The sequence below is a fragment of the Pelophylax lessonae genome (assembly GCF_965119305.1).
Source record: "Pelophylax lessonae genome assembly, chromosome: 2".
Classification (NCBI taxonomy): Eukaryota; Metazoa; Chordata; class Amphibia; order Anura; family Ranidae; genus Pelophylax; species Pelophylax lessonae.
The window spans coordinates 393960100-393973655 of NC_138769.1; the positions used below are offsets into that span (position 1 = coordinate 393960100).

At 46.8% G+C, this 13556-nt stretch overlaps 1 protein-coding gene across 1 annotated transcript in view; it reads right to left on the minus strand.

Annotated features, from left to right (window-relative positions):
* The window catches only part of LOC309548128 (multidrug and toxin extrusion protein 2-like), a gene marked incomplete at both ends in the record, with an annotated part of 383785 nt that overhangs the window by 185611 nt on the left and 184618 nt on the right, over nt 1-13556 (minus strand). The window contains one exon of the mRNA XM_082248093.1: nt 9799-9912. Within this exon, the coding sequence (XP_082104219.1) occupies nt 9799-9912 (114 nt within the window). The remainder of the gene's footprint in view (nt 1-9798; nt 9913-13556) is intronic.

The window sequence follows — 13556 nt, forward strand, 5'->3', positions numbered from 1 at the left end:
CATGTCCATGTGCTGAAATGTTTCAATTGGCTGTGCCGTTCCACCTGACGGCTGTGTCATGGGTCAAAGTTCTCCCCAATGTATACTAAAATTGGCGCCGCGAACAACGCCATGTGTTCGCAAAATTGGCGGGTAGCGAACAAGCAAAATTCGCCACGAACCCATAGGCCATCTCTATTGATCACCTGTGCGATTTTATTTTTTTTTGCGCTATAAACAAAAAAATACCGAAATTTTGAAAAAAAAAAAATACAGTATTTTTCACATTCTGCTATACGACATTCTCAAAAAAAAATTTAAAAATCAGAATTTTTTTAACATTTTAGGCCAATTTGTTTTCTGCTACACATTTTTGGTAAAAAAAATCGCAATAAGCATATTTTGATTGGTTTGCGCAAAAGTTATTGCGTCTACTAACTACGGGAAAGATTTATTGTTTTTTTTTACTAGTAATGGCGGCAATCTGTGATTTTTTGCGAAACTGCGACATTGCAGCCGACAGATCGGATCCCTAACTGACATTTTTGACACTTTTGGGGGTACCAGTGACATTACTACAGTAATCAGTGCTAAAAATATACACTGTTATTGTATTAATGCCATTGGCAGGGAAGGGGTTAACCCTGTGGGTGATCAAGGGGTTAAATGTGAGCCTAGGGGAGTGATTCTTACTGTGGGGGGGGGGGGCGTGGCTTCTGAAATGACCATAGAGACATATGATGCTATATAGAAGGATCACATGGGCTTTATGATCATTTCAAGGAGAAGAACGGTCAGCTATGTTTACAACAGATGACCGTTCTTCTCTCTCAGCGGGGAGAGATTGCGGGTGTCAGGTGGCAATTGGAGCCACCTGACCCATGCATCGGCTTCCCTGCTGCCGAGTGGGGACGGGAGCGCGCCGCCCCCTATTTTCCCGTGCGTGACCGACGTAGGTCTACGTCAGTTTGCACAGGAGAGCCACCCTGCCGCAATAAAAAGGCAATGGGTGGTCGGGATTCTCGGGAAGTGGTTAAAGTCTAAGTTCACTGTTAGGGAAAAAATAATAAACTTGCATATTTTTGCAGGAAAAAGATGTGCATTTATTTCTTCTCCCACAGGAACCTGAAAATCATTAAATCCACCATCAGTGGATCGCAGGTGCAATGGCAGGCTCCTGCAGAGCCGTCCTCCAGCTTTCTGGTACCAAGGTATGGGCTTTCATTTAGAAAACTGGTGGACGTATGAATGAACTACACGTGTGCTGATTAGCGCACTTGTAGTACATTGAGAACAACAAGCCATCTGCTGTGGTAGAAGATGGGACCTGTAATTTCTTTATTCAAAGATCTCTGTGAATAAATGACACGGCTGTGTGAGCGGCGCTCTGCACATCTGCACTGATTTTAAATGTGAAAGCAGCAGTGGGGGAGAGGAGACATTAGAGGGGGCTCAGGGGGTGAGGTAATTGGGGTGCTAGAACATGTTACATGTTATAACCTAAATACAGGTGTACCATGTAACATTTTGTAAAGGTTAGATTAGCCTTTAAAATTATACTAAAGGCTAAACATTTTTTTTACCTTAATGCATTCTCTATATTAAGGTAAAAATGCCCCACTACCTGTCCTTTAACACTTACCTGGCTCCATGTGACCAGTTCAGTACTTTCTCCGGCTCTAGCACTGTTCCCTTGACTTCCCACTTTCAAGGATTAACTGAGGGCAGAGGAGCTACAGTAGGGTGACCAGACTTCCCCAGACTGAGGATACTGTCCCCGTAGCCAGTCTGTCCCCATATTTGTCCCCGGATTGCAGGGGAGACGCTAGGTGCAGGGCTGATCCTGGGTGGGTGCTGATGCAGAGGGGGGAGCCAAAGCCAGTGGCATACCAACAGGGGTGCTCTGCCCCGGGTGCCACACACTAGGGGGTGTCAGGCTGGTGTCGCCCTCTGTGTCCGCTTTGATTTAAATTGCCTGGTTTGGCTCCTTTGATAGATAGCACACTTTTCCAATGCCTGGGCATGTGCTGTCTATCATAGGTAGGGGTCAATCCAGGAGGCGGGACTTAAACCTGACACAGCAGGCGACGCTGGCCTGTGTAACGATCCAGCCGACTCTCCTCTTCGCTCTAATCCCCTGCACTGGTGAGGCTGCATTGAATGGGCACTGGTCAGGCTGCATTGCTTGGCACTGGTCAGGCTGCATTGGATGGGCACTGGTCAGGCTTCATTGGATGATGGGCACTGGTCAGACTGCATTGCTGGACACTGGTCAGGTTGCATTGCTGGGCACTGGTCAGGCTGCATTGGATGGACTCTAGCCAGGCTGCATAGATGGGCACTGATGAGGCTGCATATATGGGTACTGGTGAGGCTGCATTGGATGGGCACTGGTTAGGCTGCATTGGATGGGCACTGTTCAGGCTGCATTGAATGGGCACTGTTCAGGCTGCATTGAATGGGCACTGGTCAGGTTGCATTGAATGAGCACTGGTCAGGTTGCATTGGATGAGCACTGGTCAGGCTGCATTGGATGGGCACTGGTCAGACTGCATTGCTGGGCACTGGTCAGGTTGCATTGCTGGGCACTGGTCAGGCTGCATTGGATGGACTCTAGCCAGGCTGCATAGATGGGCACTGATGAGGCTGCATAGATGGGTACTGGTGAGGCTGCATTGGATGGGCACTGGTTAGGCTGCATTGGATGGGCACTGTTCAGGCTGCATTGAATGGGCACTGTTCAGGCTGCATTGAATGGGCACTGGTCAGGTTGCATTGAATGGGCACTGGTCAGGTTGCATTGGATGAGCACTGGTCAGGCTGCATTGGATGGGCACTGGTCAGACTGCATTGCTGGGCACTGGTCAGGTTGCATTGCTGGGCACTGGTCAGGCTGCATTGGATGGACTCTAGCCAGGCTGCATAGAAGGGCACTGATGAGGCTGCATAGATGGGTACTGGTGAGGCTGCATTGGATGGGCACTGGTTAGGCTGCATTGGATGGGCACTGTTCAGGCTGCATTGAATGGGCACTGTTCAGGCTGCATTGAATGGGCACTGATCAGGTTGCATTGAATGAGCACTGGTCAGGTTGCATTGGATGAGCACTGGTCAGGCTGCATTGGATGGGCACTGGTCAGGCTGCATTCGATGGGCACTGGCCAGGCTGCATAGATGGGCATAATGAGGCTGCATAGATGGATACTGGTGAGGCTGCATTGGATGGGCACTGGTCAGGCTGCATTGGATGGGCTCTGGTCAGGCTGCATTGGATGGGCACTGGTCAGGTTGCATTGCTGGGCACTTGTCAGGCTGCATTGGGTGAGCACTGATCAGGCTGCATTGCTGGGCACTGGTAAAGGCTGCATAGATGGGCACTGGTGAGGCTGCATTGGATGATGGGTACTGGCGAGGCTGCATTGCTGGGCACTGGTCAGGCTGCATTGCTTGGCACTGGTCAGGCTGCATTGGATCGGCACTGGTCAGGCTGCATTTCTGGGCACCGGTAAAGGCTGCATAGATGGGCACAGCTGAGCCCTGCATTCTTTATGTAACACACTCCTGAGCCCTGCATTCTTTATGCAGCACGCTCCTAAGCCCTGCATTCTTTATGTAGTGCGCTCCCAAGACCTGCATTCTTTGCGTAGCACTACTCCCATGGAGCTGCTGGTTACAGATTCCCCTGGGTTACCCATAGCAACAACACAACAGTTAAAGAGGAAGTAAACCCTCCTCAGGAAGTTGTACCTATAGGTAAGCCTATGATAAGGCTTACCTATAGGTACTGTAAATATCTCCTAAACATGTACCGTTTAGGAGATATTTACCTTTAATGCAGCCAGTGACGTCACTGGCGCATGCGCTCTGAAGGAACGGCTGATCGTGCCGTTCCTTCAGAGCCCCGTGCCGTGACCGTCGGCTCCCGCGCGCGTGCGCGGGAGTGACGTCACCGCGGCTCCGGCCAATCAGATGACCGGATGCCGCGATCCCGGAAGACGAGCGGCATGTCATGTCGCCCGTCATACAGGTAAGAGAGCGGCACGGCGGGGGCTCGTTCTAAGGTAAGTATTTCATAATGAGCTAGTATGCGATGCATACTAGCTCATTATGTCTTTCTCTTGCAGGTTGTAAAAAAAAAAAAAAAAATTTTAAACAAGTTTACAACCTCTTTAAGCATTTTCAAAGTGCTTGGCTCAGTCAGAAAACAGTCTAGGGTTTGTTTTTTTTGTTGTTTTATTTGAGAACTTGGATAGGAGAAGGGATGAGTGGGATACTCCAACTTGAACAACTATGCACAATTTGCTGGGACGTCTAGATATAGCTGAATGCGGCAAGGCCGCTGCTTCACCTTGTTACTGCAGTGAAGAAGAACTTGACTTGGCCCTACTTGGCACCCCCTTTCTCCCTATTCCCTATCCACACCTGGTTCACTAGGCTGACCGCCTAAGACCACCTTCCTCATACACAGCAGGAGGAGAGACAGCCGCCAGCTTCCTCCTGTGACTCTGCTTCCCGCCAAAGACGCCCTGTGACATGTCCCCCCAGCTTTTATGGGCAATCCCAGGATGCATTGCAAGAATGCCCTCCCACTGGGACTCCCACAAAAGCCAGTGTGTCACTGGCTGGGTTTCCTCCACTGTCCAACAAGCTCCCTCATTGGATACAGTGGGGAAACTCCCTCAGACCCAGTGAATCACACCTGGAGACATGCAACAGGCAACCTAATAGATCAGGCTCCCCTGATAAGCAGAATGAGCAATAGATGCATTTGCCTAGCACCTACCTACCTAGGAGGGTGCTACATCCACCCCCACCAAAATGAGCCACATCCCATAAAAAATCCTAAAAAAAAACTTTAAGAGTATCCCACAAACCTGGAAAGGGGGAAAAGGGAAATTAACATTGTACAATCAATAAATTAGTTAAAAAATATGTGTCTCGCTCTGTACAATATAATACATGACAAGTGCATTTGTGGCAATGCACCCCCCCACCAAGCAAAGCCTGCTCTGGTGAGTAATTATATCAACCTAACTGCTATCTCTAAATTCTATGCCACCTGCAAAAGAAAGAAGAAAAGGTTAGGCACTACAACAGTACACAATTGTCATTGCTATATGAACTTTTCGGTTGTCGAGAAGACCCTCCCCGCGGGGGCGACCTTCTCATCCAAGATCCTTAACTACTTGGTCAGTTCTCCTTGCAGTCTTGACAAGCCGGTCAGTCCACTCCTCCAAGGTGGTCCTGAGCCCTGCCACTGACTACCTACAATAGTCCATTGCTGTTTTCACCATAGGAGGTCGGTTGCTGGAGCCTGAGCAATCCAACAGTCCCATGGAGGAGAAAAAGAGTCTCTTCGGGGCCCCTGACCACACCAGGGCACCCCCCACTGAACTCTTGGTACGCTGCCCACTTCTTTATGAGCAGCTGTTTCTGAAGTTCCAGTCTAGGCCCGATGGCCTAAGTAGTCCATCTGGAACTTGAGGTAGAATCTTGAAAACTTCACTCTTTAATTGTAATCCACAACCCCGGCCCGATGGCCGAAAGGGTCTCCGGAACAACAATATGGATTTGTTCCAGAAAAAAAAACTCTGGAGAGGGATTTGAGTCCATTTACTGGTGTCTCTTTGTTTCCCAACCTCTTCTGCAAGGATAGAAGGGGAGTGGAAAGGGGACATACGCCCCAACAGTATCAGAACTTGAGTAACTCACTTTGTCCAGTTCCAAACATAGGCTAGCCAGCCATTTTTGAATTTTCTTTTCTGGAAAGTTCTCCTCAGATATAGTAGTCAGGATGGGGAATCCTTACTAGCTTCCTGTTTTCATCTTTGATGCGGATCGACCAGGCCTGGCCCGATCAAATTGGGCGGCGAACCTCCACTCGGTCCAGGTAGATGGACCGCTCATAGTTCCATTGGGTCTTGACCGACAAAAAGTTCTTCCAGAGATCCATCCTGGAGGAATTTCTATGGGGCTTGGGGACAAACAGGAAGTCTCATATGGCTTCATCACACCAGGACCCTCTTTTTGTTTCGATCTCCAACATGACCTCCCGTGGAGCATAAGAGTAATCATACCTGTATTCCATAGCAACTTTCCTTTGCAGCCACCGTGGCATCCTTAAGAACCTGAGAAGGGTTTTTATGGTTCGCTCCCCCAGCTGGAGAAAATTGGGTCTCTTCACGCCTGATCAAAGAGTCATAGGCCTCATTTGATCCCGAGCCCGGGCATAGTTCTTGGGTGGAGTTAAATCTGGGACCCGACTGGCATAGGCCTCACAGAACCCCAGATTCTTGGCACGCTCTCCCCGCACCACAGAGTCCTTAGTCTCTTCATCTGGTGCTTCTAACACATCAGGACAAGGTGGACTGCTCCGCTCTTCAGATCCCCAGTTTCATCTTTGGATTTCCAGACATCAATTCCTTCTTCTAAGGACCCAAACCGATTCTGAAAACTAGGAGACCCCACATCGATGACCCCGGCTTCTTCCTCACTGCTTGCACTCTTTAGCAGCCCTGGTCAACGCTGGCCATCTTTTCTCCTCAAGTTTTATGGGAGCAGACTTCGCATCAACTGCTGCAATTTTCAATGCATCAGAAGACCACTCCTTGGCCCGCACTACCTGCATGCATCCTGGTTTGGACATTCGGGTCTCCTTCCATGAGCAAACTGGACCACTGTCAGGTTGCATGGCCCCCAGCTGCATCATCACTCTCAGCACTCCTCTCCCACGACTCCGGTCTCCCACAACACAAACAGCTTCTTGGGCCGACCTTCACTCCTCTCCGCCCGCAGCAGCATATGGCCGTAATGCCCACACTGGCTCCATGATTGCACTCGCATAGTCACACTCAAACACTGGGGACATACCAGGCCTAAGTGCTCCATGCCTCCTCCGGGCACCATCCGCACTCCTGTGTCCCACAGGATGGATGTCTACGGCTCTCCGGTCTGCTCCCTAGTCTGCCCAGCAGGTTTTCTGCAAACAGGTGGTTCAATCTCTGATGTGCTTCGACTTGCTCCAGCACTCTCCATCTTGCTCCTCCGCACACGTGTGCACAATTTGCTTTGACGTCTAGATATAGCTGAATGCGGCAAGGCCGCTGCTTCACCTTGTTACTGCAGTGAAGAAGAACTTGATGAACTGTACTACTCTGTGAATCGCTCTTCAGGGCCCTACTTGGCACCCCCTTTGTCCCTATTTTTCAGAGTTCTACACGGCACCCCCTTTACTGTAACACTCTGTGTGAGCTGGCTCCCTGATCCCCTGACTTCATTGGAGTGGCCCCCCTTCCTGGGCAGACCCTTAGGCAAATCTCCTGGTACTCACGGACACTGTTTTTCCCGAGAGACTCCGCCAGCAGCTCCACTGTCAGCTTCACTGGATCCTCTGCAGCTCAGCTCCACACCTGGTTCACTAGGCCAACTGCCTAAGACCACCTTCCTCAAACACAGCAGAGGAGAGACAGCCGCCAGCCTCCTCCTGGGACTCTGATTCCTGCCAAAGATGCCCTGTTACATGTCCCCCCAGCTTTTATGGGCAATCCCAGGATGCATTGCAAGAATGCCCTCCCACTGGGACTCCCACAAAAGCCAATGTGTCACTGGCTGGGTTTCCTCCACTGTCCAACAAGCTCCCACATTGGATACAGTGGGGACACTCCCTCAGACAAAGTAAAATAACATCTGGAGACATTCAACAGGCAACCTAATAGATCAGGCTCCCCTAATAAGCAGAAGGAGCAATAGATGCATTTGCCTAGAACCTACCTTCCTAGGAGGGTGCTACATCTGCTCCTGAGCGTGACTTAGCCCTGCATTCTTTATGTAGCGCGCTCCTGAACTTTGCACTCTGTAAGTTGCGCACTCCTGAACTCTGCGCTGTTTTTTCTCTATCTTATCTTCATAACATTTGGTAGTCATATCTCAAAAAATTCTAAGAAGTATCTTTTTTTTTTATCTCATGGATGAAATGTGAGAAATAACGTAAATATCATACAATCATTCCATAAACACATGCCACATACACTGCATATATAATTTGAGGAAAATATGCTTAGAAAATAGTTTACCATTTGCCAATAAAAATTAAAAAGATATGTCCCCAGATTTTATTTTAAAAATCTGGTCACGTTAAGCTACAGGCTCCTTCTATATTTAGTCAAACTCCTGTGAGGAGGGAATGGGGATATGACTTATTGGCACTGTGTGCTGTGGAGGATTGCATATGCGCAGGTTCCTCTATAGCACCTGGCTAGCTACAGAAGGCACCCACAGGGAGGAGCTGATAGCGCTGGCGGGGACTGCTCAGAAGAGGCAGTGCAATATTATTTTAATGTTTAAATGTCTTTAATATAACTTTAACTATTCCCCTTTAGGCTACTTGTTATGCCATAGGGCATGCCACAGGGATGGACTCTTCAGTGAGTCTGGAGGTGCCCTAGGTCTCTTGCATATCTAACAATGCCCCTGCAAGTGCATATTTTTACCATGTGTGTTTTCAACTTTAAGTGTTTCAAAAAAAAAAAAATGCTTTGTATGAATCCAAGTAAAGAATTAGTTGAATAGGGATATACTGTAGTTGGTATATCAAACCTTGGGATGTCAGCCAAAAAAAAAAACTACATAATAACCTGAGACAGCTGAATTCTCTCACACTTTCCACCAGGAAGAAAAAACAATATCTATGCCTCTTGACAGAAGCATAGCTGGGAAGTGCCAAGGACATGACCAGAGACAAACATCAATACCAGAACAAGGGATGGACACATAATCAGAGAATACAGCCACATCAGGTCTATCAGAATACTAGCAAAGTAAGGGCAAGCAAGTTTAGCAACTGAAGTCAATCTGAAATGCAAAAGGTAGCCAAATCCTTGAATTAAGAAATCACTCTGAGATTCATAAATTGCCCTAAGGCCCCTTTCACACAGGCATTCCTTTTGCTTCATCAGTTCAGTCACATTTTTTTGCTAGAAAAGCAGATGAAAAATTGATACGGGGTTCAGTTTTTAAATCCGTTTGTGTACATCCATCCTTACAAGCCTTTTCTAATGAATTTCAAATTTTTGTAACGATTAGAATTAAAATCGGTCGAAAATTGATCGACTGATCCAAATTTTATTTTAAGAATAGCTGATTGCTAAGGAGCAGGCTGCCACATCCCTCACAACCAATGACTCATCAGCTGTCAGCGGTATTCTCCTGCGACAGCTGAATGTAGTTAAAACAATTGCAGGCAATTAAAAATTCTGAAAAAAAATTGGTATGGGGTCCCCCGTAAAATCCATACCAGACCCTTAGAAGAACTCCACTGACCAGAACCCCGCTGACAGCTGATGAGTTAACGCTTGTTAGTACACCTACGGGTGTCAGCTACTAACAGCCAATACAAAAACAGATGCAAAAATGGACTGTTTGTCCTTTGACATCCGTTTAGGTCTGCTTCCATTTTTTAACGTAAGAAAAATAGCGCTTTCTTCAGTAAAAAAAAAAAAAAAAAATGAATGTTAACAATGATCATCCCCTAACATCTGCTTACCCATAGAAATAAATTGGTGTCCATTTTTCATCCATCAATGGACGGAGGAGAAACAGACATACAGTACGCCCATGTGTAAAGGGTCTAAATAGAAAGCTGAACTGATCAGGATGCACACTTATGATCTCTTGGCCAAGTCGCTGCAGGTGGACAGGCTATATGAACATATAAAGAGGACACTACATCAAGAGCCAATAAAAGGTGCCAAAGAGTGTCAGAACCCAGGGAATTGAGCAGATAGTGCTGAGTGAAAGAATCCATAGAATGTAGAAACCAACCTGCTAAAAAACCTCCAATTTCAAAGCTCCACCATTCAATGCAAAACATCAGCATGCTGGGGATAGCAAGGCGTAAAAATATATCCCACTCTTGAAGACAGTCTTTGGACCATCCTAAAAAAGAGAAGATTTTCCAAAACAGGATGAGTATGTATATCTAAATAACCATAATTATTAATATACAGTACAATGAATATGTTAACAGCATTGTGTATTAGTCTCTTAGGGTCTTAACCATTTCAAGCAGAGGAGTTAAATTCAAAGCCATGTAATCCTCCACATTGGCCAATATGAAAACTCCTAGGTAGGTCAATTGGGGCACCCATCGTAGCAGAAGAGCAGGGTTCACTGCTGACCTTGTGTCACCATCTAGTGGTAGTATTGAGGACTTAGACCAGTTTACCTGCAGTCCTGAGTAAGTGACAAATTCATCTTAAATATGGAGGGCAGCTCTCAATGAAGGGTCTCTTTTAAATATGATTAAATCATCTGCATATAACGCTAGACACTCATTGAGGCCTCCCACAGGCAGAGTTGCTACTTCGGGTGAAGATTTAAGTGCTATCGCCACGGGATTCCATCATTAAGGCAAAAAGAAAAGGAGACAAGGGACAGCCGTGATGGGTCCCCCTGCCAATAGGGAAAATAGTTGAGGTGGAATACCCTTGTTTGATGGCCACTTGTGGTTGGCTGTAAAGTAAGGACATCCACATTCAAAATTTAGACCCAAACCCCATCGCCTCCAGTACCCTATGCATATAAGCCTAAACAATTGAATCAAAAGTCTTTTTTAGGTTGATCAATATGAAAGCCCTCATGGTCAGGTAATCGTGTGAGATTTGTAGATGGGTAAAAACCCTACAAAGGTTTGTATTGATCAACTTCTGTCTGCATAAATATAAATACTGTCTGGCCTATATCAGTCAGGGCCAGAATCTAGAAGCCAGGACCCGTGAGCCTATGCGCACTCCCTCTCCTGCATTTATTGAATTTCAGAATTTTGATCCCTAGAGCCGCCTTAATGGCCAATAGGCACTTCCCCCTCATTACTGCCTAAAGGAATGCCAAACTATAGGTGCCTCTGCCTCTGTCAGCATTCATAGTCAAATACATATTCATATGAGGTGGTATCTGTGTCATCACTTGATCAATCCATAACCAGCCCAAGGCTAGCCTCCAGGCATGTACCTCAGCCTCCGCAGGAAGACCTAATGCCAAGGACAAGAGAATATGGTCAGAGACACCTCCAGCCAAATAAGAAACATCCTGAATCAATGGCAAAAAATGAGAATTGGCAAACGCCAAATCAATTTTGGGAGAGGACTTGTGGGTACTCGAAAGATGGGAGTAACATTTATCTAATGGATGCTTCTAGTGCCAGAGCTCCACTAGATTAGCAAACCAAAGCCCAGACAGAAAGGTCTGTGGAACTGATGCACAAAGAATTGGAGAAATCCAATGCTAAGTCTAAAATGTAACCCCCTGCGAGAACCAGGACAAGATGATTAAATGGAGACAACTTGGCTATTAAATCATATAGAGCATGAGGCTGGAGAGGAAGAGATATATACACATTAACAATGACCATTTTACAATTAAGTAGATCCAAAACTACCACCACATACACACCCCCCACTCAGATCACCTGGTGCACTGTACAGTGTTCTGCTTTAAAAATGAGGATCGAGACACCCTGTGCATAAGAAGAATAAGTAGCATGCAATCCCTTTGGATCCAGGGCCTGTGCAGGGCCAGTACCCTGATGCCATCCAGGTGAGTCTCCTGCAGGAGGACAACATGGGGTTTTAGAGGTTTAGGATGTTAAAATACTTTTCTATTTGTCATTAGAGCCTCTAACATTCCACGAGATCAGCCTGATATCCGCAATCATTGGTCACATTTAAAATGATTCCAATGAGGAGTAACACATTTTGGAATATAAAACAACAGAATGTTGAGAGAGACTTAGATAAGTACCTTACTAGGTGTGGATTGAGTGCTGACAGTACTGGACACACAAAACAAAAAGTAGAAAAATAACAAATTCTACATAAGAAAACATCCCTGCTGTTATACTAGAAAACTTACAAGACTCAAAAAGGGGGAACCTTACTGTTATGCAGTTTAAAGCGGAGTTCCGGCCACAAAATCGGCATAGTCGATTTTGGGCCATCCGCTTGCTTCTAGTCACCTGAAAAAGAAATGGATAATTAAGATTTTTTTTTTTTTACTTACCTTGTTATTGCAGAAAAATATACTCACCTTTCTTCCACTTCCTCCCTCTGCGGCCGCAGCCCGCGTCGTCACTCCCTCTTTGCATTGATTCCTGGGAGCTGAACGTCATCGCTCCCAGGAATCAATGCGCCTGCACCGGCCCCGCTCGGCCCTCTCGGTGCGGCGCCTCATTCCCTGCTAAACAGCTTCTGGGCATGCCCAGAAGCTGTGGAGGGATGGCGAGCGCGCACCGGAAGTGACGAGCGGGGCCGGTGCAAGCGCATTCTGGGAGAAGAGGACGCAGAAGAGGACGCGCTGGCTTCAGCTGCCCACATTTGAGATGGCAGCGCTGGAGAAGAAATTTTCAAGGTAAGTATTTCTTCTAAAAGATAAGTGTGAACTGGGACAGATCAGAGGCTATCCATTGTGGAATGTACTAGCCCTGACTGTTCCTGGGGTATTTTCATTGAAAATTTTTTTTGTGGCCCGGAACTCCGCTTTAACCGGTTGCCGACCACCGCAAGTACATATACTGCGGCGGTCAGCCCCGGCCAGGCAAAGTGACGTACCGGTACGTCACTAGCCTGTCACTGACTTGTGAGCCAATAGCGGGCGAGCGCGCGCCCGCTGAGGCATGCGCCTGCCCCCGCTCGTTCCTAACAAGTCAGTGAGTGTGACCGGCGGACCCGATGTCCGCCAGTCACTCGCGATCGTTCGCCGGGAAGGGAGAAAGGCAGGCGGCTGATGTAAACAAGCCGCCTGTCATTCTCCCCTGTGTAAAAATGGAGATCAGACGGTTCTACTAAGTAGAACCGTTGATCTCTGTTTTTACAGTAGAAGCCATGTCCAATAACAGTTAGAAACACGCCCCTAGGACACACTTAACCCCTCCCTCTCCAATACAGTTAACCCCTTCCCTGCCAGTGTCATTTTTGCAGTAACAGTGCATATGTATAGCACTGATTACTGCAGTAATGTCACTGGTAACCCCAAAAGTGTCAAAAATGTCAGTCAAGGGTCCGATCTGTCCGCCGCAATGTCGCAGTACCGCAAAAAAAATCGCAGAACGCTGCCATTACGCGTTTAATACAAAACACCAAACACCAAAAATCACAAAAATCTTTCCCTTTGTTAGTAAACGCGATAACTTTTTCCCAAACCAATCAAAATACGCCTTTTGCGATTTTTTTTACCAAACATATGTAGCATAAAACAAATTGGCCAAAAATGTTAAAAAATTTAGATTTTTACATTTTTTTGGGGGGGAATTTCATATAAAAAAATATGAAAAATATTGTTATTTTTGCAAAATTGTCGCAATTTTTTTGTTTATAGCGCATGATCAAAAAATCGCACAGGTGATCAAATACCACCAAAAGAAAGCTCTGTTTGTGGGAAAAAAAAGGACGTCAAATTCGTTTAGGTACAGCGTCGCACGTCCACGCAATTGTCCGTTAAAGTCACGCAGTAAAAAATCGCAAAAACCCCCTGGTCAGGAAGGGGGTAAAATATTCCGGGGCTTAAGTGGTTAAGTTGCCAAACCT